The sequence below is a fragment of the Corvus kubaryi genome, unplaced genomic scaffold (genome assembly GCF_017639235.1).
Source record: "Corvus kubaryi isolate FWS band 111438036 unplaced genomic scaffold, C.kubaryi_AGA036_p1.0 split3-37304, whole genome shotgun sequence".
Lineage (NCBI taxonomy): Eukaryota > Metazoa > Chordata > Aves > Passeriformes > Corvidae > Corvus > Corvus kubaryi.
The window spans coordinates 1,632,265-1,656,891 of record NW_024582087.1 but is presented as its reverse complement, the minus strand read 5'-3'; the positions used below and the strand labels follow the sequence as shown (position 1 = coordinate 1,656,891).

The following is a 24,627-nucleotide window of genomic DNA, read 5'->3' as shown; positions in this document are numbered from 1 at the left end:
TGGAGCAGGATTTGGGCACAGCCCTGCAGGGACACTGGGCTCGCTGGAGCAGGATTTGGGCACAGCCCTGCAGGGGGATGGTTCCAGGCCGGGAGCTGCTTCCCCTGGGCCTTCCCTCACCAGAACACGAGGCTGGGCAGGAGACACTGCTGGGCTCAGGCTTCTGACGGTGCTTCCTCCGTGGCCTGCACACCTGGGGCAGCATCACAAGCCCCAAGTTCCGATGCTGGTGATGCCAGAACAGCTCCAGGAACACAAAGCCCAGATCCCAGCAGGATGTGCCTCCCTGCCAGCGGCAGCAGCAGTGCTTCCCTGTCTCCGCAGAGGGAATTCCAAGTCCCCCAGCAGCGAGATGGAGGGATTGGCTCACAAAACCAGGGATTTGCTGCCTGGCTGGACCCCATCCTGTGCCGACAGGGAGCCGAGGCTGGGCCCCAGCACGTGGGACAGGCAGTGTTTTGCCCCAGTGGCTCCTGGAGGATGTGGCAAGGCCGGTCCCTGTCATCCCGCTGCCTCCCAGGCTCCCACAGGAGGGTTTCTGATGTGTCCTGGTATTTTTCCAGAGGCTGAACACAGCTAACACCACAATTCCTTGGTTTTTTCCCTTTCCCCCTTTCCAAATAAAGGAGGAACGTTGCTCTTTTCCAACCCCATGGCATCTGCCACGCTCAGCAGGTGCCCTGGGATGTCACCAATGCACTGAGGTCCCCTCCAGGGGTTCAGGTCCTGGCTGCCCCTGGCTCCTTGTGCTTGTCCTTTCCCTGTCCCTTCTCCTTTCCCACCACTGGCCAAGGCCTTTTGGAGTGTCCTGGTCCCCCTGGTCCCCTCCGGGCTTCCCGTGCAGTGCGGAGCCTCCTCCACCTCCCCAGCCCATCGCTATTCAAGTCACACCACGCCCGTCACGCGTCCCCCGTCTGCCAATTAAGTCACAGCTCTAATTACGCACTCAGGCTCCGCAGACGCTCCTCTTCCCTCTCCCAGCACCAGACGGACACCTGGGAGGCCGCCAGCTGTCCCACTGCTCACACCCAGCCCCGTCCTGTCCCACCTCACCCTCACCGGGCTGGGCTCTGGCAGGAGCCGAGCACCGAGCCCACAACCCTGGGACACCAAAAAATTGTCCCTAAATCCACGCGTTGTGGCGTGGGGCCGTCGTGAGGGGCCTCGTGTGCAGCCCACGAGGGAAATGGGTGCGTGCAGAGATGATCTGGGTGTCCCCCGAGAGGGACAGTGGGGATCACGGTGGAACTGAGGGATGTTGGCAGATCTGGGGGGCTCAGGTGTGCCCCTGGAGCAGCTCGGCCACCCCCATGCCCCACCTGCACCTCCCTGGGGCACCCCAAACCCTCGGGGGGAAGGTTCTGCACCCGTCACAGACCCCACCCGCAGCTCCTCACCTGTGTGGGCACCCTCTGGGAGCTTCTCTGGGGTCTTGGTCCCCCCCAGCTCCTGGTGCTGGGTGTGAGGTCGTGCCTGGGGGGGGGTGCTGGGCAGGGGGAGATGGGCAGGAGGCTGGGGGGGTGCAGGGGGTGCTGAGTGCCGTCCTTAGAGGGTGCTGAGGGTGATGTGGGCTGCAGGGGGTGCGGGGGATGCAGGGTGTGGAACAAGCAGGGGGTTCAGGAGGTGCAGGAGGTGCGGGGAGCCCCCGCATCCCGGCGCTGCCGAAAGCCGCTGCTGCCACCTGCCGACACCGCGCCGGGTCCGGCCCCGCCGAGGGCCGGGGGAGGATTGGGGGGCACAGCCGGGACCCCCCAACATCCCCCCGGCACCCCCGGGACAGGATCCGCACCCCGGCCCCGCGCCCGGGCGCGTCCCGGGGGATTCTGCCGCAGGGGGCTGGGGGCAGCCGGGGTTGGCAAGGAGCGGACTGGGGTCCCCACGCTCGGAGCCCCCCGGCTCGGAGCCCCCCGGCCAGGTCCCCCGGCCCCGCTGTCCCGACGGGTCCCCGAGGGTCCCTCGGTCACCCCATGAGATGGGGTGAGACGCCACGAGAGGGAGCCCGGGGCCCGCTCGTGGCCATGGCACTGGTGGCACTGGTGGCACTGGTGGCACTGGTGGCAGTGGTGATGGCGTTTAACCCCTCCGTTCCTTGAGGAGGGCGGGGGGACAAGGGACAAGGCTGGGTCCAGACCCCTCTGGGCGCCCTCCCAGCTCCAGACCCCCCCAGTCTCCCCCATTTCTGCATCAGCGTGGCCGTGACCTTCCCGGGATGGCAGTGCCACCTCCGCAGCCCTCAGTCCCCAGGCTGGGACACAACACGGGCGAGCTGCAGCCCCTCAACAGCCCTGGGCATATCCTGATCCCCCCAGCAGAGCCCTGCTGGAGTCCCAGACTGTGAGAACTGGGGCAGAGCCTGGCTGTGGGCTGCTCGGGCAGCCTGTGACCCTCTGGGCACGGTGACAAAACTGTCCCCATGGTAGGAGAACCCTTCCAGGTCTGGCACCTCTGCAGGTACTGCCAGGGGAGTGAGAGAGAAAACGGGGCCCCAGCACCAGCACGGCCACCGCCAGGGCTGGGGACACGCCAGTGCCCAAACCGCCCCAAACCACGTCGCAGCCCCGTGCCACAGGCTCAGGGCACACGTGTCCAGGTGCCAGCGCCCCACGGGGACCGGCACGGTGTCCCCAGGAGCCCCGACCTTGGGCCGGCTGGGCGAGGTGAGCGGGACGTGCTGCGGGGCGGCACCGCGGGCACCGCACGTGGGGACACGGGGACACGGGGACTTGGGGGCACGGGGACGTGGGGACTTGGGGACACAGGGACACGGGGACACGGGGACACAGGGATGTGGGGACGTGGGGACTTGGGGGCACGGGGACACGGGGACACGGGGACACAGGGATGTGGGGACGTGGGGACTTGGGGGCACGGGGACACGGGGACGTGGGGACACAGGGACACGGGGACGTGGGGACTTGGGGGCACGGGGACGTGGGGACACGGGGACACAGGGACGTGGGGACGTGGGGACACAGGGACACGGGGAGACGAGGACGTGGGGACACGGGGACGTGGGGACTTGGGGACACGGGGACGTGGGGACACGGGGACACAGGGACACGGGGACGTTGGATGGAGCCGCTCTGTTAGGAAATGTTATGAAACGTCCCCGCATCCCCGCGGTGCTCGAAGATTTAGCGAGAGAATGGCTCCTGATCCAGATGAGATCGGGCATCACAAAGGGCTTTGTATTCCAGGAAGCCTATTAGAGGTTTAAATTATACAAATGGGCTTTTTACCAAAGATCCTCATTATCTGGGTATTTGCTTTTAATCCCCGGCGATTCCCGCAGCCCCTGCCCCACCCTGCCCTGCTCACCTTGCCCGTGTCCTCCGCGGGGCCTGGGCGTGGGGACAGGGACACGCTCTGGAGTCAGCGTGGGGCAGCGGGGAGGGGTCTGGGGGGTATTGGGGACACCCTGGTACAGCGAGGGGCTGAGCCCTTCTTGCTTTGCCCTCTCCCCTCCCAGTTTGTCCCAGTGTCTCAGCAGGTTTTAGGGATGGTGCCTGATGTGTGCTGAGCACCAAACCCCCCTGGACACACCCACAGCCACCCTGGACACACCTGGGCTCCTTCTGTGCCACCCTGGCTGCGTGGGCACCAACGAGGATGCTCCCGCGGGCACTTGGGGCCGGTGAGGGCGGCGAGGCTGATGCTGGACCCCAAACCCACCGAGCTCTGGGCACCCTGAGCATCATCGACCCCATCGGCTTGGGGACCACAGCCAGGGCCACGCCGAGGCCATCACGCACCGCCCGGGACACTCAGAGGTGTGTGCGGAGCCCTGCAGCCCGGGGAGCCCTGCACCCCTGTCCTGGGGCACGGGGACACGGCGGTGTCCCCTGCCGGGGTGTCCCCTGCCGGGCTGTCCCCTGCCGGGGTGTCCCCTGCCGGGGTGTCCCCTGCAGCCCCAATCCGCCCTGCTCTGCTGCAGCGGAGCCTCGGGGGCTTCACGGCTGCTATGGCAACGCAGGAAATTCCCACAGAAATCCCTGCGGGGAGGAGGAGGAGGAGGAGGAGGAACGGGAGGAAAACGAGGGGGAACTCCCAGGCGGGCATCACCAGCACCCCACGGCTGGTGCCGTGCAGCTTTGGGAAGGTGCCACCGCGGAGCTTGTGGCTATTTCAGCACCCTCCTGGCAGCACCGCGGGGCCAGCGGGACCCGCCCGGGCCAGCCCTGCCTGCCCTGGCACCGCCAGGAGATGGTCCCGCTTCCCAGGACATCCTGATCCCTGGCAGCACGAGCCGTGGTGCCCATCCCCGTGGCAAGGGGTGCTGGACGGGGCTCCAGCCATACAAACGCAACGTTTTGGGGTGGAGGGGGTGGGAACCAGGCAGGATGAGCTGGGGGGTGTTTGTCCCCGGTGCCAAGGACCCTGTGAGTCACGGGGGGTTTGATGTCCCTGCCCGTGCCCCCCTCACGGGCATTATCCTCCCTCTCCCTCCCGCAATCCCTTCCAGCGCGGGGATTAGGTGGGTTTAGGGTCGGGTTGGAGTCGGAAATGGGATGCTTTCAGATCAGCCTGCGTCAGCCGTGCCTCTGTCACTCATGGTCAGGGGGATTAAAATAGATATGAAGATTATCAGAGGGGAGGTGGCACCCTCACCTTGGGGCCCCCACTCTCCCCCAGCCCTGGCACTGCTGCCTGTGGGGTGCTCAGCTCCAGCCCCCCAGGACGTCTTCCCAATGGCACCAATCTCCCTTTTCCTCACCTTTCTACTCAAATCCCATCCCACCCCCCATTCCAAACCTCTTTCTTAAACGGGAGAGGACGAAATACTGCAGCAGCAGCAGCAGCTCCCATCACCAGTTCCTGTGTTTCCAGCCCAATCCCATTCCCAAAACGCTCCACTGGGTTTGACACCAGCACACAAACCCCCTACCTGGAGCTCAGGGAGGGTTCCCAGGTTAATTAGTAGGAATTCCTCGTTCCTGTGGTGTGTCAAAGTCCCCATGCTCCTCAGGGCCTGGGCTGGCCCTGTTCTCAACCTCTGTTTGCCCACTGGTGTTCCAAAACCTCTGGATTTCGGATGCTTTGCCAGGACTGGTCCCTGCCTCCTGCCCTGCTTCAGGCTGCAGTTTTAGGCCTGGCAATGCCAGGTCTCCCTGGGTGGGTGCCCGAAGCCCCTTGGCCTCACTGATCATGGACTGGTTTGGGTTGGAAGACCCCTTAAGGATCACCCAGTGCCACCCCTGCCACAGGCAGGGACACCTTCCACTATCCCAGCTTGCTCCAAGCCCCATCCAACCTGGCCTTGGACACTTCCAGGGATGGAGCAGCCACAGTTCTGAATGCCCAGCAGATTTTGGGGTGAATTAGCCCCACGCTGGCTCCTTCCCCCCAGCTCCCCATGCTGGAGCAGCCACCCCAGCACGTTCCTGTTCCCCCAGAGCAGCGGTGGGGCCGTGATTTAATCACTTGATGCACTTTTGGTTGTGTAATTCCAAGGAGAGTGGCTCTCGCTCCCATCTGCCCCTGCCATCTGCTCCCCACGGCGATCCCGGGCGCTGCAAATGGAGGGAGCTGGTGCAGGGACCCTGGAAAACCTGCTGGGAATGGCACCTCCCTATGGAGAGCGTCTGTCTGCCCTGGAGCCTTTTCCCAGTGTTCCAAAACCTCTTTGCTCCTTGCTGGAATGACTTGGGGATGCTTTGCTGCCCTCAGATGAGTCCTGGGGACACCAAACACAAAATGTCCCTTTCTAGCCCCAAAACGCCTGGCTCGCCACCTTCTTGGGCCAGCAGAGACAGCTTGTCCCTGTGCTCCCAGTGCTCCCAGTGCTCCCATTGCCCCAAGACCTGCCAGAGCTCTCAGTGCCCCAAGATCTCTCAGTGTTTCCAGTCCTCCCAGTGCCCAAAGATCTCTCAGTCCACCCAGTGGTCCCACCGCTCCTTCCCAGTTTTCCCATTGCTCTGAGTGCTCCCAGTGTTCCCATTGCCCCAAGATCTCCCAGTTCTCCCAATGTTCCCAGTGCCTGAAAACCTCCCAGTGCTCCCAGTCTTCCCATTAACACCAACATCTCTGTCCTCCCAATGTCCCCAACGCCCCCAGCCCTCCCCGTGCTCCCAGAGCCCCCCCAGCCCTTTCCAATCCCCCCTCCCTCCCCAGACCCTTCTCCGGGGGGCCCAGGGGCTGCACCCCGAGCTCTCCTCCGTGGGGCAGTGGCCGGGGCGGGTGGGGGTCCCGGGGGATGCTCCGGTGGTGCCCCCGGTGCCGGTGCCCCCCCGCTGCAGCGGGCGCTCCCGGGCTGCGGTGGCGGCGGCGGCGGCGGCGACAGCGGCGGTCTCCGGGCAGGTAGGAGGTGGTGGGGATGAGAGGCTCGGGGCGGGGGGGAGGACACGCGCAAACACGGGCGGGGGGCACTGAGGAACCGGAGAGTCCGGGGCACCGGCACGGACCCAGCCCCGGGCACGTCCATCCCCGCCGGCGGCTGCGGAGTCACCCCCGCCCTGCCGCATCTTCCGGGGCTGCTCGGTGTCCCCCGCGGTCCCGGACGCTTCCTTCAGGGGTGCCCGGTGATGGCTCTCCACGGGAGGGACCCTCCCTGGGCTGTGTCCCCGGCAGTCCCTCTCTGTCCGAGGGTGTCCGGTTTGGGGGGAATCCTCTGTAACCACCCCCCCCCGCCCCGGGAGAGGATTCCGTGGGGGTCCCCAACCTCCCTTGCGGAGGTGTCCGCCTTGGGGGGGTGCTTGCAGAGCCCTCTCGGGGTGCTGAGCCCCCCACAGGTTCTCTCCCCAGCGGCGGGAGCTGCCCCCGGCAGTGGGGAAAGGTCACAGACCCCGGCCATTGAGGGTGGGGGTCGTGCCAGCCCTGGGGGGACAAAACTGGGGAGCCCTGAGTGGGGTGGGCACAGGCAGATCCTTCCTCGGGCTGCTGGAGCGGGGCTGGAGCCGTGGTGGGGGGTGATGGGGAGACTCTGAGGGGTCCCATCCCCCTGTAATTGAGGGGTCCAGCCCTACCCGGCTGCTCCTCTTGGGGGGGGTCCTGTTTGCCCTGAGATCCAAAGGAATCTTTGGGGAGTTTGGGGGTGCTGGGACCTCTCCCTGCTCCGAATAAGGCAGCTCCTGGCACTGAAGCCCCCCACTGCAGCCCTGAATCCCCCCGAGCCCCTCCTCCCCCACGGAGGGGTCACGACACAGCCGGGGGACACCCAGGGCAGTGCCAGTGGGTCAGGGTCACCACAGAGCCCCCAGGGTGGGGAGCTGAGGTGCGTGCCCGGGTGTGGGACACCCTCCCCGCCCTCCTCCCGACCCCCCTGCGCTCCTCGGGGCTGACCCTGCTGCGATGGGATGCGCTGGGTCCCCGTGGGCTGTGGGCGAGAGCCCCGAGCGGGCACCTGCCACCCACAGCCCTCCCCGGGGCTCCGCCGGAGGCATCAAATATTAACGGAGACAGCGGAGGAGCTGAAAATAACCCTCCTCCGAGGGATCTGACCCAGATCCGGCCAGCCCCGAAGCTGGGCTGGACCCAGAACCGCAGGCAAAGCTCTGCCGGGGCCGAATCCGGCCCTGTCCCCTCCTCCGGGCTGCTCTGCCCTGCTGATCCCACCTATATATCACCTATATATTATGCAAATGAGCTATAAGGGCTTATTACGCAAACAGGAGGGGGCTGGCGCTGCCTGGCACTGGGTGGTCCCCGGGGCTGGCCCCGACGGCTCAGAGCGGCCAGCGGGGATGGAGGGAGCAGCATCGGCGTCCGGCCGGGCGTCCTGGGGCTGCCAGGGAGCGCTGCCCCGTCCCTCTCCCCTCCTGTAGCGCAGAGGGACCCCCCGAGCCCGGCCAGGCCCCCGGCCCTGCAGCGCTGTGCCAGCGGAATGGGGAAGCAGAACAGCAAACTCCGCCCGGAGATGCTCCAGGACCTGCGGGAAAACACGGAGTTCTCCGACCTGGAGCTGCAGGGCTGGTACAAGGGTTTCCTGAAGGACTGTCCCTCGGGCATGCTCAACGTGGAGGAGTTCAAGAAGATCTACGCCAACTTCTTCCCCTACGGCGACGCCTCCAAGTTCGCCGAGCACGTTTTCCGCACCTTCGACACCAACGGCGACGGCACCATCGACTTCAGGGAGTTCATCATCGCCCTGAGCGTCACCTCCCGCGGGAAGCTGGAGCAGAAGCTCATGTGGGCCTTCAGCATGTACGACCTGGATGGCAACGGCTACATCAGCCGGGAGGAGATGCTGGAGATCGTGAAGGTACCGGGCTGCCCCGTCCTGCCCCGCCGCGGCTCCTGCTGGGCGCTCCTGGCTGTCACCGCGGTGCCACGGTGGTTGTCCCCTCCCGGGGTGCAGGTGGCTTGGGGGTTTCACCCTGTGGGACCCCCGGTGCAGGGCTTGGCAGCACCAGGGATGAGCCTGTTGCTGTTATCAGGGATCAGGCTGTCCCGGAGCATCCCCAATTCTTCCCTGCCCGGGGATGTCCCTTTGTTACCCCATCCCGGACTCCTCCCGTGCTTCCAGAGCAGGCAGCTGTCCCCGAGCACAACGGGCAGGAGACGCTCTCCTTGCCCAAATCCCAACCTGGTGATTCCCATGGCCACTGCGGCATCATCCCAGTGGCCAAATCCTCCCTGCAGGGGCAGCTCCAGCCCTGGCTGCGCTGGGAGCTGAAGCCCAGCACAGCCTGATCCCATGGAAAGGGTGTTAAACGCCAGCCCCATTCCCAGGGAAGCGAAGCCTGCAGCTCTGTCCCTGTCCCAGGTGGGCAACGCCAGGTGCCCACTCCGCACCCACCCTCATCCCCCTCGCCTTCTCCCAGGCCATCTACAAAATGGTCTCCTCTGTGATGAACATGCCTGAAGATGAATCCACCCCGGAGAAAAGGACGGACAAAATCTTCCGACAGATGGATACTAATAACGACGGTAAATGAGAGGAGATGGAGGGGATTAGGGCAAGGTCTCATGGCTAAATCCGGGGCTCTTAGAAGGAGCCGCACGCACGCTGATTAAATGGCTCGTGTCCGCTGGCGTGGCCCCAGTGGCCGGAGGGGCTCAGGGTGCCGGGCACCCCAGGGTGCTCCTCCCGGGTGGGGGGGTGTCCCTGGGCTGCGCTGGGTGGTCTCTGGTGCCGGGTGGCGGCTGAACCGTGTCCCCTTCCCCGCAGGGAAGCTCTCGCTGGAGGAGTTCATCAGAGGGGCCAAGAGCGACCCGTCCATCGTGCGCCTGCTGCAGTGCGACCCCAGCGGGGCCATGCAGTTCTGAGCCCCGCCGACCCCTGCAGCCTCCCCCGCCACCCCCGACCCTGCCCACGGTCACTGTCCCTTGCCCGGTCCCTGCGGTCCCCGCTGTGCCCCCACAGCCCCCTGTGGGATGAGAGCTGAAGCCCAGCTGGGTGAGGGGAGCCCAGGGGACAGTCCCCATCCCGAGGGGGCTCCTGCACTGGCTTGACTGGTGGGAGGATGGAGGCAGGGTCAGCCCTGAGTGAGGACAGTCCCCCCCAGCACCGGGGCTTGGAGCAGGGGACAACCCAGCCTGGCGGCCGAGCCACTGCTGCATCTCCGGCAGGCGCGGGGACGCGGCCCAGGGGACAAAGACCCGGTGGCTGGGGGGTCCCCAGAACCCCGCCCCCGCATGAGGACACTGCCACGGGCATGGCCGGGTCAGCCCCTTCCCCACACCAGCGCAGGGGGGTGGGGCCGCGGGGGGGCCGCGCTTCTGGGCTTTTAATACCCACAGAATAAAGTTCGTGTCAGTGCAGTCCGTGCTGGGGAAGGGGCCGTGGAACCCCCGGGGAAAGTTCCTCCCTGCAGGGACGGGATCCAGCCCAGTTTCCTCCCTCGCTGCAGCCCCAGGCCATGGGATGGGCTCGTGCTCCAGGGGATGTGTCCGCACAACAGCCGGGCTGGGAGGCAGCAGAGTCCTGTCGTGGGGCTGTGCCGGTGCTGGGATGGGGTGGGAAACTGCCAGGACACATCCACAGGGTCAATTATCTCTCAGGCCCCGCTCAGAGCCGGGCAACTTCCACACTGTCCAGCCTCAGCAAGGCCAGGCACTGCCCGGGGGCAGGGCTCTCCACAGGAGTTGCCTGCAAGGAGACCTGGAAGCCGGAGAGGGTGATGAGAACGGGACCAGAGGGATGGAAGCCTTGGATGCACAAGTCTTACCCCTGCGCCCAGCCAGGTCTGTCCCAGCCCTGCAGGGGAGGGGTTGGAGCTGAGCCCAGGAATTAGGAATCACCTTCCTCCGGAGCATCCCACGGCAGCAGCAGCCGAGGTGGAGGAGGCCGAGGGTGAGCAGGAGGCAGCGGATGCTGAAGAAGATCTCCATGGCCCCGAGCAGGAGGGACATGGCCCAGAGGGACAGCGTGGAGCTCTGGGAGACAGGGGGACATCAGCTCCCTGCACGTCCTCCCCATCCCATCCCATCCCATCCCATCCCATCCCATCCCCATCCCCATCCCCATCCCCATCCCCATCCCCAGCCCGCGGGGGACTCACATAGACGCGGGTGGGATCGAAGGGGCACTCGCGGGACACCGGGGCGAGGGCGATGTTGGCGATGGAGCAGGGGGCCAGCAGCACCCGGCCCTGGTTGCCCAGGGTCAGCCCGATGGCCACGAGCAGCCCCAGGAGGCAGCACAGGCAGCACAGGCTGCTGCAGGCGCTCAGGGCGAGCAGCGCCCATTTCTGCAGGAGGGAGAGGAGAGGCAGCGCGGGGACGTGGGGATGTTCCCTCCCCAGGACGGAGCCCACAGAGGGGCTGTGGGGGCTCCCTGGGAGGGCTGCAGCCCCCGGGTGCTGGGAGAGGGGCTGGGGGTGCTTACGAGGGCAGCAGGGCCGAGGTAACGGGACAGCAGCAGGGCAGAGACCCCACAGGAGATGGTCTGGGAGGAAGCACAGGGAGGTCAGCGAGGAGCAGCACCTGCCTGAGGGACACCGCTCCCATTCCCGGCTGGAATTGTCCCTGGAAGCTCATCCAGGGGGCAGTGCTTCATCTCCCGCAGCCTCACCAGTAACAAATCCCTGAGCGTTTCATTTTTGAATTTGCGCTAGAAAGGCTTGTTCAGAGCAGGGAAGGGGAGACGGAGCAGGGTCCATCCCGCATCCCGTCTCCTTCCCAGCCTGCATCCCCAACCCATCCCTCCCTCGTCCCAACCCCTCCCCACATCCCCTCCCCCGTGTCCCCGGCCCCGCTCCCAGCGGTACCAGCAGCGCAGCGATGACAGAGGCGGTGTTGGTGACACCGTAGTGCAGGGACGTGGCGTCCCGGGCAGTGACCACGAAGCGCAGGACGGTGCCGTGGACGAGGGCCCCGGTGATGAAGTTGAGGTGCCCGACGATGAGGAGGATGAGCCCCGTTTTCATCAGCACCTTTCGGTGGCTGCCAGGATCGGGGTGGCCTGAGACGAGGGTGTGGGGTGGCACTGAGCCATCCCTTCTTGGCACAGGGATGGGGCATTTGGGGACAGCCCCAAAGGACGTGCCCCGTGCTGGCAGGGGATGAGGCAGGAGGTGATGTGGAAGCCACTGGTAGCCCAGGTATGCAAACCACTGCTCCAGCCGGCTCTCCTGAGACTGGGGCAAAGGTGTGGGGCCAGTGACCATGGGGACAGGGTCCCTGTGGGGCTGGGAAGAGCTGGGGCTCCTCGGAGTGATGAGGAAGCTGGGGGAGAGCGGCTGTCCCCAAATGGCAGCTCCAGGGCTGGGTTCTGGCACCCAGCACTTTGAGGAAGGACTGTGGGGCTGTTCCCCCTCTGGAATCCACCCTCACACACCCACCACCACCCGTGCTCAGCCCAGCTCCTTCCCTGACCCCATCCGAGCCCCTCAGCTCCTCTCCCTCCCTCCCTGCCTCAGTTTCCCCCCTGCAGGAGGGCAGGGATGGAGCCCTCCTGCTGCGATCCCCACGCCAGAGCCGGGACTCACCCACTTGGCACATCCTCACCGGGCCGGGGTCAGGCCAGCAGAGCCCCTCGATGCCCCGGGGGCCTGCCCTGCCCTCAGCCCCCGGGCAGTCGCGTCCATCGGGGTCCAAACGCGTCCCGCTGGGAGCAGGGCTGGGACGGGGCAGGACCAGGCCACCGGAGCCACCGCCCGCTGCTCCGATTCCTGTCAGACCAGCTCCCCGGGACTAAGGGATAACTCCACCTTCTCCCGCGGGTCCCAGCCCTGCCCTCCCCTTGCTGCCAAGCCAGCAGCCGTGCTGTGACATGCCGTGCCATGCCGTGCCATGCCGTGCCGTGCCAATTCACCCTTCCCTGCCCCTACACCGTTCCATGCTTCCTCACCCCCCTCTCCATCCATCCCCAGCTCCCCAGCACTCCCCGAAGCCCCGGCAGCAGGCTGCGATCCTGAGGGTCTGGGAAGGGGCAGCCCCTGGGGGTGGGACACTGCCGGACCACGGGCCACTGGCCAGCACTGCCAGGTGCCAGGGACTGACCTGCAGGGAGAGGGCAAAGCAGAGGGGTCAGGGCAGGTGGTGACTTGGCCAAAAGGTGGCTCAGAGGAGCCGGTTTGGTGGCCATCGCCCTCAGGAAGCTTCCAGGAAAGGTTCAGGGGAGTGGGATGGGGACAGGGGAGTGCTGGGGTGGCTGTGGGAGGAGCCCCCAGCTCTGCTCACACCGAGGGGCTGTGGGGAGCAACAATTTAATTACAGGGACAGCCCTGGCTCCTGGCACTGGTCTGGGGAAAGGCACTGTCCCCAGTGTCCCACCTGAGCCACTGCTCTCAGCAGCCTCAGCTCCCAGACACCCAGAACAGCTGGAAATTTGGCTTTTTTCCCCATTCTTCCCCTCCTTTAACCTGTACCCAGCCCTGCTGCACAGGGAGAAGAGAGACCTCTCCTCTTGCCAAGCCTTTGGGAAGAGCATTCACGTGGGCAAAGGCAGCTGGAAGGTTTCCCTGCAGCTTTGGAAAGGACGAGCTGGATTCAGGTCGAATGACAACCAGAGTCTTTATTCCAAGAGTCCCTTAGGATGGTTGCAGACATACAGACACACGTACATATTTACACTCTTACACACCTCACAGAGTTTGAACCAATAAATTAAAACAAAAAGAGGGTGGGGGATTTCCATTTTTTTTTTGTTTACTCTGTTTTGTTTCTCTTTCCTTTTTCTTTTTATTTTTTTTTTGTCACGTAAGAAACAGCAACTCCCCGAGGCGAGGCTGGAGGATGGCACACAGAAGCCAACACGGACACAACCCTGGCCCAGGAGCTGCAGTGACAGGGAGGGTGCTCAGGTCACACTCTGGCTTCGATGCATTCCAGCTGGACCATCTCGTCCAGCCGGCAGCCCTCAGCTTGGGCACAGTGGCTCAGGTGGGCACTTGGGCTCTCGGCACCTCTTGCTCTGGGGGTCTGTGGGCAGCCTGCTGCAGTCTGAGAGTGGGGGGACTCGCACTCGTCCGAGGTAATGTCCGGCACGTCGTCCGACTGGCTGTCCGAGCTCTCCAGGTCGCTCCGGATGCTCTCGGGCTGGGCCAGGGTGATGTCCCACGTCTGGCTGGCAATGCAGTCCTTTTGCTCACAGCTTTGGTGTTTGCACGTCTGCTCCTGCTCACCCTCCTCCTCCTCCTCCTCCTCCTCCTCTTCTTCCTCCTCCTCCTCCTCCTCTTCCTCGTTCTCGGCCATTTGGGTGTGGACATGCAGGGAGTCCTCTGTGCTGCTGCTGCTGGCCAGCTGGTAGTGGCTGGGTTTGGCTTCAATGTCCACCTGGATCTCCATGTTATTGCACTCCCTGCAGGAACAAGCACCCTCACGTTACTGGGAGCAGTTACTGGGTTCGACTGGGCTGTACTGGGAGGACCACACCTCGCAAACACGAGCAAGGTGCTGCTCATCACCCCATGACTCGCTGCTCTCCTTGGATCCTCCCAACAGAGCCACGATATCCCCAGGCTGAGCCAGGAGCTGAGCTGGGAAAGCTCCTGAGTCGCCTCAAGCTGCCAGAACAGCCCCTGGGGGTGCTGGGCTGCAGATCCCCTCCCCAGCCTCCACACCCCACAGCAAGGCTGCTCCCAAATTGTCCTTGGCTAGGAGAAGGATGGATCCCAGGCAGGAGAGCAGCCTGGTGCAAACACAGCCATCCCACCACCCACAGCAGCGCTCACAGAGCGTGGATTTTTCCAGGACACCCTCCACCAACGCTCTTCTCAGCATTCCACGTCCTCCTACCTGTCCTGGGGGTTGTAGGAGCTGATGATGGAACCAGCCATGGCTCGGGTGCTGGCGTTGTCGCTGATTGCCCCCAGACTGACCGAGTCTTTGGGGAAAATCTCCTTCTGGACATCTGCCTGGACTTCCAGCCTGCAGGAAACAAGAGGATTCCTCAGAAATGCTCCCCAGGAGCACCAACCTGTCCCTGCTCCTCACGGGAAAGTGAGAATCCCTGTGAGCTGGCACAGCTCAGCGTGACAGGAGTTTAACCCCAGTGGCTGCTCTCATTTAGTCTCATTTTTGGCTCCATTTAGGCAAATCCATTCCGCTTTCCATGACGAAGGTAAAGCAGTGTTTGCATCCATGACTCACACGATTCCTGCAAAGAGCTGATTTCCATGGATCTCGCACAGAGCCGTGATTGCATCCTGGCTGCCACATCAACACGTGGCTCTAATTACCCAGCAAACTGACTCACAGGCAAGTTGGGAGGAAAACTTCGGTGTAACCTCCTGACTTGGAGAGCCTTGACCCTGGCTGCTGGAGAACAGGAGGCATCGAAGCCTCCAGGCTGGGATAACAGGGCTGGAACAGCTTTAAGCAGGCCAGGCAGGAGCTCTGTGCTGTTCCCAATTAAGCTGAAGCATCAGCTCCGTGGTCTCAAGGAGCTCAGCAGGGATCTGTCCTCCTTGCAAGAACTAGACTGACTCCAGAAACAGAATCATGGAATGGTTGGGGTCGGAAAGGACCTTAAAGATCCTTTAGCTCCAACCCCCTGCCACGGGCAGGGACACCTCCCACTAGACCAGGCTGCTCAGAGCCACATCCAAACAGGTCTTGGAACATCTGCAGGGACCCCACAACCTCTCTGGGCAATCTATGATCTCCTAGAACTGGTTATTCTACAACAGCCCACGGCACAAAAACACCATGACGCAACCTCTAGATCAAAGCACGTTCACTCACACTCCCCCAATGCTCCCCAAAATAAACCCACTCAACCCACAGAGGCCTTGGGAACCTCTCTGCTTTTCCCACAGTCCAGTTACCTGCTGTACTTGCCCTTGCTCCCCGAGAGGACCCCTCCACTCAGGGTGCCCCCGGACAGGGCGGCGAAGCTGGCGGTCTCACTGTAGTTGCCCTGTATGACACTGAGCCCGTCCGTGGGGCTGCCACTGGTGCTCAGCACGCTGGTCAGCCCCTCAATGCTGCTCTCTCCGATGCTGGGGTTCTTCAGGGCTCTCCAGGCATCGGCCACTGCGGGGAAGGAGAGCACAGGGGTTGGAATTGGCAGTGGGAGCGCTCGGCTGCGATGTCTCATCTCAGATTTGGGAGGGATCAAGACCCTCAACCATTTCATCCCAAGAGCATTTTGCTGCACCCTCTTCCCTTCACCAGTTATTACCTGTGATGGGTCCATCATCTTCATCAAACTCGATTTTCACCCCCTTTCCGTTGGCTGTGCTGACCCCGCAGCCGCCGCCCCGGCACAGCGAGATGGGCACAACCCCATAGACGTAGGCCAGCATGATGGGGACCCCAATTCCTGGAGAGGAGGACGAGCTGCGTTAAGAGGAGCTTAAGGATGTGTTGGGCAGACAGAAAAGGTTTTTCAGGGACTCTCTCAGTCGTGGTTTTGCTGCTTCTAAAGGTCCCAGTTCACAATTTTGCAGACAGACAGTGGAGGAGCCCTTTGTGCTCAGTGGGGGAACCCCAAGAGCGTTGAACCCCCATGACAGCAGCCACCAAACCACAAGAGACAGCTCTGTGTGACAAGGGGCTCCAGGATGGGATGTGGCACAGGCAACTGGTGCTCCAGACAAGCCCTGTGCTGGCTCTGGGCCAGCTGGAGCACATCAGCGTGTGAGACAGAGCACTGCGCCCAAACCCACACACAGCTGCACTCTGCAAATGGCCCTTTGGCCACCCCCATGCCACAGGGCTGGGCTACCCACTTGTCTCAGTGGCTACTGGGCCAGCAGAAAGGACGGAGCTGAGCCCACTTACCAACACTGACAGCAGCAATGACTGGAGAGGCAATGACAGACAAGGTGACCCCACCAGTAATGGCCAAGTTCCTCTTGTGCTTGGAGGTTTTCTTCCCCTCGTACCTGCTGTGGATCTGATGGAAGGAAAAGCACCAGGTGAGAACAGCAGACACCCAGAGGACATGAAAAAGTGATCTTCCAGCCTTGCCAGCTGCATGAAGCCTTGAAGAACCTCATTTTGAGCACAGATCTCCTCACAGAGCACACCTAGCAGGAGGCTCTGTGTTTAAGAAAAAGAAGCAACCGCAAGTGCAGGGCTGATGTGCCACTTCTGCCCTCTCAACATCTCTTTGCCAGCACAAACAGCACCACAGAGTTTGGGGTCAGCACCAAAACACAAGTGACTGCAGGGCAAAGTCTGATGCTCGAGGTCCAACCACTGTCCCTCAGAGTCCCCCAGCATCACAGGATGGGCTCAAAAGGGACCCCTGGGTGCTCCTGGCTCAAGGCAGAGGCACAAGAGAAACACAAAATGCATTTGGGCGGACTCAAAGGGCTACCAGGGCAATCAGCCACCACCTTCCCCCTGCCCACACAATGCCCAGGAGATAAGAGAAGCTTTAGAAGAGAAAACTGAATTTTGGTTCTCTGACAAGATCCACCCTTCCTATCAGCTCTAAATTTCTGGTCAGCACAGAGAACAGCCCAAACCCTTCTGCCCCCCACACTCACCTTCCTCCCAACGTACACAGGGATGCCAATGACCATGGCAGGAATGGCAATGCCAGCGATGAGGGAGATGCCCACAGGAGCTCCAATCAACGTGCCCAGCTGCCAGAGAATCTTCTTTTTACGACTCCATGGCTTTTTGCCCCAGAATGTACAGCCAGAGGGGCTTCATGGGAAGGGAAAAGAGTTGTATTAATATGCCAGCAATTCCTATATGTTCCTGAGAACCCAAATTCAACTTGCACATGAATAAAAGCCAGAACTTAAGAAGCAGGTAGACAACACAGATAAGTTTTCTGTCTTTTTTCCCCCCCAAAAGGTGAATATCGCACTACTGGGTCTATGTTTAATACTCAGTACACCAAGAGCTCTGAAAAGCAACTCTACCAGGAGCTTTTTTCTTTTTGGTGTGTGGGCAAAACACCTGAATGCTGCAAAGCAGGAACAGAGTCCACCTCTTTGGGTCAGAAACAATAAAATTTCACCGGCTGATCGCTGAAACAGGAGGGTGAAAGTCCAAGGGAGGCAGTGAACTCCTCCAGGCAGCCTGGGAGAGGCACGTGCCGCTGCCCTGCTCACCTGAGGTAATGCAGATCCGAGATCTCCTTCATGCAGAGCCAGCAGAACTCGCAGCCACACACGGCACACGTCATGTGGTTGCAGCTGCCGTCGTTCATCTTGATGATGTAAGCGCTGCAGCGTGGGCACGGCTTGATGTCATCGGCTGCGGGGAGGAAACAAGGAATTCAGATGGCATCTCTGCTGTGAGAGCAAAGGAATCTCGTTGCCCTCCGAAATCCTCGTTTTCTGGGCAGCACGACACCGTGGCTGCTGCTCACAGGGGGTGGTGTGGCTTTAGGTCATCTCAGAGGAGGTGATATTGATGTGACAGACCCCACCAAGCAGCAGGGACTGGGAATGAGAGCTGCTTTTGGAAGCTTGTTCTAAGTCTTGAATGGGATGTATTCCAGAACAGGCTTAAACACAGGGAACGAGTCCTACCTGCCCAGCACAACGAGCCATGACTGAATTGCTCCACTGAGGTGATTCATGGGCCAAGAAAAACACAACAACTGGGAGAACAGGCACTGGAGAAACCCCAAACTTGGCCTTTAGGGGACATGGGGCTGTAGCCATGCACAGCTGCAGAGGCTGCCCAGGCCCCAGCCTGCTGCTGGCAGAGCAGGATAAGGGGCTTTCATCCCTTCCTTAATTCAGGCATCATCTGACCGTGGTTATGCAATGGCTGTGCCGTGGTTCGGGGCTCTGCTGGCCCCGGCAAAGCTCAGCAAGATGAAATCCAGCTGTGAGCCCAGCTCACACCTTATTAATCACCAGGCTGGATCCAGCACAGCGGGGTGGGGAGAAACCACTGTCTCAAAAACCTCCCTTTCCATGGCTAAGTGCCCTTCCTGGCAGGGATCTCTTTTAACAGGATAGAAAAACTCATACACTGGGTTTTTCTGCTGGCTGGGGCAGTATCCATGCTGTCCATTCTTAGGGTTCTCTAAATTGGGGCCTGCTGGACCTCGGCACACCACTAAGCCACCCCAGAACCACTGACGACAGCTCCACACGGAGTGAATTAACATTTAAACTCCTCACACAGAAGGAAAAACAGGGTATTTTGTTTGGGGGTAGGGCTTTGAAAAATGGCCTCACTGCCCACTTCCAGAGTCAATAAAGTTATTTTTAAGGAACACAAACTCAGCAGACACAGCAGCTCCCAGCAGGCAGCGGAGGAGTCTGTGGGTTGGCATTTTTTTTGGTACCTGCCATTACCAACACCTAACAGTGCACAGAGCAGAGCTCCCCACACCCAGCCGGCCATGAATGCTGCTCTTCACGACCGCACCAGGCAGCTTTGAAGCTGCAATGGTAAAAAAGTGACTGCTTGTTCAGGGTTTAGATCAGCAAAAAAGCGAGAACATCCAAGATCAAAAGAGCCACAAGCAGAGCTGGGGCGGGTGAGGGGAGTTGCCGTGACACAGAAGGACCCAAAGCACATCATCACCTACTGATCTGTTTGGTGCTGCTGGAAGAGATCAGATGCGTTCTAACACACAGGAGGAGGGGAAATGACTCGTGAGTTTCACAGCTGCTGGAGACACTCGGGGCACTGGCTTTGAGGGGAGGGAGGTTTGCACAGAGGTGCCTCTTTCTCAGCACATACACACCCAATTGAGCAACCAAAAAATCAGGGTGTGACTCTTGGGGCTGTCCTGTGCACGGCAAGGAGCTGGAGCCTAGTGGGTCTGTGCCAGCTTGGGATATCTGATGAAAAAGGGGTAAATCCATACCCGGCCCGGACTCCTGTCCGTAGCTGAGGCCCGACGTGTGCTTGGTCCGTACCCGCAGGGTCTGTGCCCGCTGCTGCCGGGCCATGTCGCAGGTTTGGTTGGGGTGCCATATCTGCTTGCAGTGGTAGCAGAACTCTGTCTGGCAGCCGTCCCTCTCGCAGGTCAGCTTGGGGCAGCTGGCGCAGCCGTAGGCGATCACCGCGTACCTGGGCGAGGAGACAGCGCGGGAATTGAAACACAGAGTCACCGAGTGAGAGTCCTTTCCTTCAGGCTGTCCAGTGCCTGAGCTGCTCTGCTCGAGCAGGGCAGGACACCCAGAGCCACCAGCCCACCTCCCCCATCTCACTCCTGATCCCTGGTGCAGCAGCCTCCACACCAGACACATTCCTGCGCTCTCCAGGCCTGCGGCTTGAACTGCAGGGCCTGAAATTAAGCAGTGCTAATTGGGTTACTCAGGGCAGGATCTTTCATGCAGGCAGCTTGAGATGCTGAGTTCTCTCCTCAGTAACTGCTGGCAGTTCTCACTGGCAATTCACACAGGCCAGATTTGTCTGGCCCAGTGTGCCCAGCTAATTCCTTGCTGTTTCCTCCCAGGGCAGTCTCTGGCTGCTCTTTCCAGGCACACACATCCCTCATTTCCTTAGGCCAGACCTATGGGTGGATGCTGTGTGGTCCAGAGGAGTCTAGGCAAACTGAGGTTGTCCTGGGCACTTCTGTCAACTGAATGATTCTAAAAAAGTGGAGTAACAGTTCCATATGTAGCTAAGTCAACAAGCGAGCTCCTGATGATCTCCACAGAGCTTCCTCTTCCAAAGAGCGGTGAAGAAGAACAATGCCCTGCCTTCGGAACAAGCCGAAACTGGAGTGAAATAATCGACTGTGTGAGAGAGAGAGGCCAAGTCCAACCAGCTCGCTGTGACAGCGGTGTGACACTCCCAGAAGGAACAGGGAACCTATGTAGCATCACCAAGCACTGCTGCAGAAATCTGCCCGACAGCCACTGAGGATGAGGCTGTTTCCATTGGCAGGGGCTGCCATGAGCAATTCCAGAAGTGCCTTCCCAGTCCTGCGACACCCATATGGCAAAAGAGTATTTTTGTTGCTCATCCTCAGTATTTTTGTTAGTGGTCAGAGGAGAGTAACTCCTATTTAGGGTTTCATATTTAGAGCTCGTGTGGCTCGAGTTGTATTGCCTCTTCTGCTCAGAGGCAGCAGCGTGAGAGCCGCTCCGTGTGTCATACCACAATGATTCATACCCCGTGGGAGTTTGAGCTACTTCATCCTGCCAGGCTACGACATCATCGCCAAAGAAACAACATCTGAGGGCCGGGAGGAACGACTGCAGCTCTACCTGTGCATCCACACACCTGCACCTGAGCCCAGCAGGAGGAGAGACGGGAAAATCCCATCTCTGGAAGTGTCCAAGGCCAGGTTGGACAGGGTTTGGAGCAACCTGGTCTAGTGGAAAGTGTCCCAGCCCACGCCTGGATGAACTTTAAGGTCCCTTCCAACCCAAACCACTCTGTTCCTATATGATAATTCCGTGATGCAGCTGGCCCAGGGGGTTGGGAGGGACAAACTTAATTCCTGTGCACCTTGCCTAAGGAATATTCCACTAAATGTCCTCACCCTGTCACTATCCTCCAGGCCTGCCCTTGGCAAAACAGAAAGGAAAAGCTTCATCTGCCCAGCTGTGTTGTGACACTGCTATTTCAAACCATAACAGCAGGCTAGGAGAGCTCAGTGTAATATATTAAGCAACCCCACACTCTAAATTAACTCCTCGCTCAAAACGTTGGGTTTTTTTAAACACTCAAGAAATTAAAACCATCAGCATTTATATTTTATTGCTGGAGCTGAAATGACAAATATCATGCACAAGCCCACAGCTGTGGGGAAAGAAGCTTCAGGACTGTGTATTGGGGAAAAAAATAACACATCTCCACGTCAAGGTCAACTAGAAAGTGAGTTTTGAAGTGAAATGCTGAGGAATAGTCACTGCAGGACCTGGACAGACAGTGGCTCTCCTCTTCCACTGACCTCTGACACACTGCTGGCTTAAATGGCCATTTCCAGGATCAACCCCAGCAGATGAGAGAGGAAAGTGAGTTCTCCTCCCCGAGTTTTCCCCAGGAAGCAATGTGAGTGTCTTCCTGAGACCCTAGGAATCGCACAGCTCCGCTTCCAGCCCCCTCCTTGGATGGCCACGAGTTCCCTCCTTCCCTCCTCCTGCCCATTCACGGATCTCAGCCCACACAGCTCCGTTTTCTTTAAAGGTTCTGTTATCCTCCTAAGCTTTTGGGAAGGCTGCAGTGTGACAAACACTAGACAGCGATACCACCTGATTGTAGCAAGGGGGGAAAAAAAACCCGAAGCTGCAAACACAGAAAAGGATTTGTTTTGCGATTGATGGCGCATCAATTGACCGGGGTTTCCATGGCAACACGCACCGGTGTTGTGTTCTCCTCCTCCTCCTCCTCCCCCCGGCCAGCACAGCCAGGCTCTTTCATTTAGGAACGCACAGGATGTTTTTAGGGTCCTGTCTGTCACAGCCCTGCAGCCCCTTGATGCCAGCACCTCGGTGGGGGTGACACCCAGGGCCATACCCAGCCCACTCTGGTGGTGGTGGAAATGATAGAACTTTGAGCTTTTTTTAATTTTTTTTTTCATAACTTCAGTCAGGGGTTTTGTTCACCTTTGCCCAAGGGGAGGGGAAGTGAAGTTTCTCTTCAAAAGCCCCGGTGAGGCCTGATAAGCTGAACATCAACAGACTGGGAGGAGCCAGAAGATACAGAGGAGATAAACGGACATTAACAAACATCACCCCCTGGTGAGGCTGGAGACACCTGGTCTGGGAAAAGATCGATAAGAGAACCAAATAATGAGGACCAAATTAGCATCGAAGGGATCAATGACCAATAGGAGATCGAATCCTAAGCACTGTGTAATTTCAGACCAATGAACCTGAATTTCTTTGGGGTCTTCAATGTATAAATATGTGATAAGTCTGGTAAAGAACCAGGTGGGATGGAAGGATTTTCACTGCACAAATCGGGCATGTGTGGATGAAACGATTTCTATGGCACATCCTGGCCAGAATAAAGTAATGCCTTGATTCTCTGACACTAGAAAGATGTTGTTGGGGAGTTTCTGTTTTTCCCGGGCTTTCGGTGACAGTGGTGGGTGACATTCAGTGCCAAGCATCACTCTGCCGTGCCCCCAGCCCTACGCTCTCCGTACTCCGGCACTACTACAGCGGGGAAAGCCCGCTGTAAATAATTCATACCCTGATTTTACATAAGCACAGCCACACAAGCTCTGCTGGGAAGAATGAATAGGGTGATTAATTCCTCTCCCTGCCGGAGGGCTGATTCCAACAGCCTTTGTTCGAGTGCTACAGACACACCAGCAGCGCTGGTCCACGAGAGCTGTCTCCAACATCTCCAACAGCCCCGGGGTCTCGCTTCTTGCTCTTCTGGGCAGCTGGGAGGAGGATGCCAGCACGTCACCTGGCTCATCCTGCTCACTGACTAACCAAGGAGGAGGTTTTAGCCCAGAGAAAGAGCCGTGTGTGACACCAGCCCGCCCGAACCCCCGCCAGAGGAAGGGATCAGGCTCAGGCTGCGTTGCTGTCACAGAGGCAACGCCCTCCGGGCCGTGCTGGAGCTGGCTCCTTCCAACCAGCCAGCCTGGGTGACGTCGCTGTTTGTACACCTTATCCTGGGCACAGATACCATCACAACAGTCCAGGAGCTGAGATTCGGTGAGCAGGAACCTGATTTTCTCCAGCCGGTTACCAGCAGAGGCATTCCCTCCGTGGCAGCACAACCTGCTCTATCTCCCTGATCTCAACCCCGGCGCTGCTGAAATATCAAGATCTTGCACTTGATTTGGCTTCAGAAAGGAGCAAAGGTGTTGTTTGCTGTTAACTTCACCCTCTGAAGGAACAAGCCCTCATACAGGATGCTCAAGAGGCCGTGAAATGGGTAACCTGAGCCAGGTTCACTGCTTTGCATAGGATGCCTATTACAAGGCTCTGATTAAATCTTCACAACCCTCCCACCACCTTTTCCATTCCGACTACTAGGTCAGACTTTCCTTTCATGTTCTTGCTACCCAGAATTGCCATCCAAGCTGAGTCGTAGCTCAACTTCACAGCACTTCTCTTAAGTTCCCCGACAAAGCTCTTTTCCAGGCAGCTTTGGCTCACGCCCAAAACAGAAACATAACAGAGTTCGTTTATAAGAAAAGGGAAGAGAAAATGAAAGCAACACGCTCATAACTACACAGTCATCAAGCTTGGCTGGGCTGAGTTCTGGACAGACAGACGTTTCCTCACTTGGGCAAGGGACAGTGAGTCAACATCCCTCCTCTCTGCCATGTATTCACGTCCTCCCTGGGAAAAAGTGACAGGTTACGGTTCCTTCTTCCCCACTCCTGGAGATTGCAGCGTTGTCCCCATGCCCTGTCCCCAGGACAGGCAGTGAAACACGCAGCTGGGAATCTCCACACTTCCCATTTGTGCAGAAAAAAACGTTTCTGTTAAATTAGGGGAACGATGGCTCAGCTAAAACCCCCTTCAAGTCGTACCACTCCTACCCGATTTAGCTGTGTTTTCACAACCCCCAAGGTCAAATCCTGGTGCTCTAGAGAGATAATAGGGATGGATGGAATTTTGGTACCCAAGGTCTATCAGCTGCCCCGAACAGACTGCAGATAAGCACAGAACCCCTGCAGCGAGGGCTCTTCATGGGACACAGCAGGACCAGAAGTGTATCAGCAGCAGCACCCCACTGAAAGTGAGCCAGCCCTCCCTGTGCTATCCGGGGACCCACGTGGGGACGGGCAGGACAGTGAGTCCCAGGGCCACCTCAGATGGGATGCCATCCCCAGGACCTGCTGGGCATAGGCAGCAACCCACAGTGTGTTCCACCTCACCCAGCTATCCCAGCACGTGTTGGAGACAGGCAGCATCCCTCCAGGGCGGCGGTCTCCTTTCCCCAACACAGCCCAGGACCGATGGATGGGGAACACCCTAAGGAGACAGCCGGTTTGCCCTGCCAAGCTGTCCCAGGATGGAGAGAACAGCATCCTACGGGGACAGCGGCTTCCCCACTCCCCAGGATATGCCAGGATGGAGAGAAGAACAGGTCCCTCTCTCCCCGGGCTGTCCTAGGGCGGAGTGGCAGCACCCCACCGCCACCCCAGCGTGTCCCCCAGCACTCACCCGCAGTCGGGGGCGGGACACCAGCGGCAGTCGGGGTCGGCGGCGAGGCAGCGGCGCAGCATGAACTCCTCGTACTTGGCGACGAGGTGCGGGGAGTCGCGGAGCAGGCGGCGGATGTCGGCGGGGTTGAGGCGCTCGCTGCACTCGGGGCAGCAGATGTTGACGCGGGACTCGGTGATCTCGATGCGCAGGTACTGCCGCAGGCAGGCCCCGCACGACCGGTGCGGGCACGACAGCAGCCGCGGCGCGTTCTCCGCCGGCTGCCGCACCAGGCACAGCGTGC

At 60.2% G+C, this 24,627-nt stretch overlaps 4 protein-coding genes across 4 annotated transcripts in view; 1 reads left to right on the top strand and 3 right to left on the bottom strand.

Annotated features, from left to right (window-relative positions):
- FNDC5 (fibronectin type III domain containing 5) overlaps nt 1-6,461 on the bottom strand; it is a 20,548-nt gene extending 14,087 nt beyond the window's left edge. The window contains exons 1-3 of the mRNA XM_042015364.1: nt 6,114-6,461; nt 3,319-3,366; nt 1,398-1,512 (exon numbers count right to left, since the gene is read on the bottom strand). Of these exons, the coding sequence (XP_041871298.1) occupies nt 1,398-1,512; nt 3,319-3,366; nt 6,114-6,461 (511 nt within the window). The remainder of the gene's footprint in view (nt 1-1,397; nt 1,513-3,318; nt 3,367-6,113) is intronic.
- A 1,156-nt stretch (nt 6,462-7,617) lies between these two features.
- Nucleotides 7,618-9,699, top strand: HPCA (hippocalcin). Its single transcript, XM_042015764.1, has 3 exons — nt 7,618-8,197; nt 8,760-8,865; nt 9,107-9,699. Exons 1-3 carry the CDS (start codon nt 7,820-7,822, stop codon nt 9,202-9,204), a joined length of 582 nt encoding a protein of 193 aa, XP_041871698.1. The 5' UTR covers nt 7,618-7,819; the 3' UTR covers nt 9,205-9,699.
- TMEM54 (transmembrane protein 54) lies at nt 8,838-12,053 on the bottom strand. The gene is made up of 6 exons (XM_042015761.1): nt 11,868-12,053; nt 11,148-11,341; nt 10,766-10,825; nt 10,440-10,628; nt 10,180-10,314; nt 8,838-10,039 (listed from the first exon to the last, which is right to left on the bottom strand). The coding sequence occupies exons 1-6, from the start codon at nt 11,878-11,880 to the stop codon at nt 9,947-9,949; spliced, it is 684 nt and encodes a 227-aa protein (XP_041871695.1). The 5' UTR covers nt 11,881-12,053; the 3' UTR covers nt 8,838-9,946.
- Nucleotides 12,054-12,875: 822 nt separating this feature from the next.
- On the bottom strand, nt 12,876-24,625 carry RNF19B (ring finger protein 19B; the record flags this gene model as incomplete). Its single annotated transcript, XM_042015362.1, has 9 exons — nt 12,876-13,681; nt 14,119-14,250; nt 15,150-15,357; nt 15,506-15,646; nt 16,108-16,222; nt 16,821-16,983; nt 17,397-17,541; nt 19,118-19,323; nt 24,345-24,625. Coding segments are annotated over 9 exons (1,887 nt in total), but the record flags the coding sequence as incomplete, so codon positions are not given.
- Between the last annotated feature and the right edge of the window lie 2 nt (nt 24,626-24,627).

Coding starts and splice junctions, on each gene's coding strand:
- TMEM54 (XM_042015761.1), bottom strand. Junction 10,826..11,147: donor CTGTCATCGCTGCGCTGCTG/GTACCGCTGGGA, acceptor GCTTCCTCCCAG/ACCATCTCCTGTGGGGTCTC. Junction 10,629..10,765: donor ACCTCGGCCCTGCTGCCCTC/GTAAGCACCCCC, acceptor TCCCTCCTGCAG/AAATGGGCGCTGCTCGCCCT.
- HPCA (XM_042015764.1), top strand. CDS start 7,820: ATGGGGAAGCAGAACAGCAAACTCCGCCCGGAGATGCTCCAGGACCTG. Junction 8,198..8,759: donor AGATGCTGGAGATCGTGAAG/GTACCGGGCTGC, acceptor GCCTTCTCCCAG/GCCATCTACAAAATGGTCTC. Junction 8,866..9,106: donor GATGGATACTAATAACGACG/GTAAATGAGAGG, acceptor CCTTCCCCGCAG/GGAAGCTCTCGCTGGAGGAG.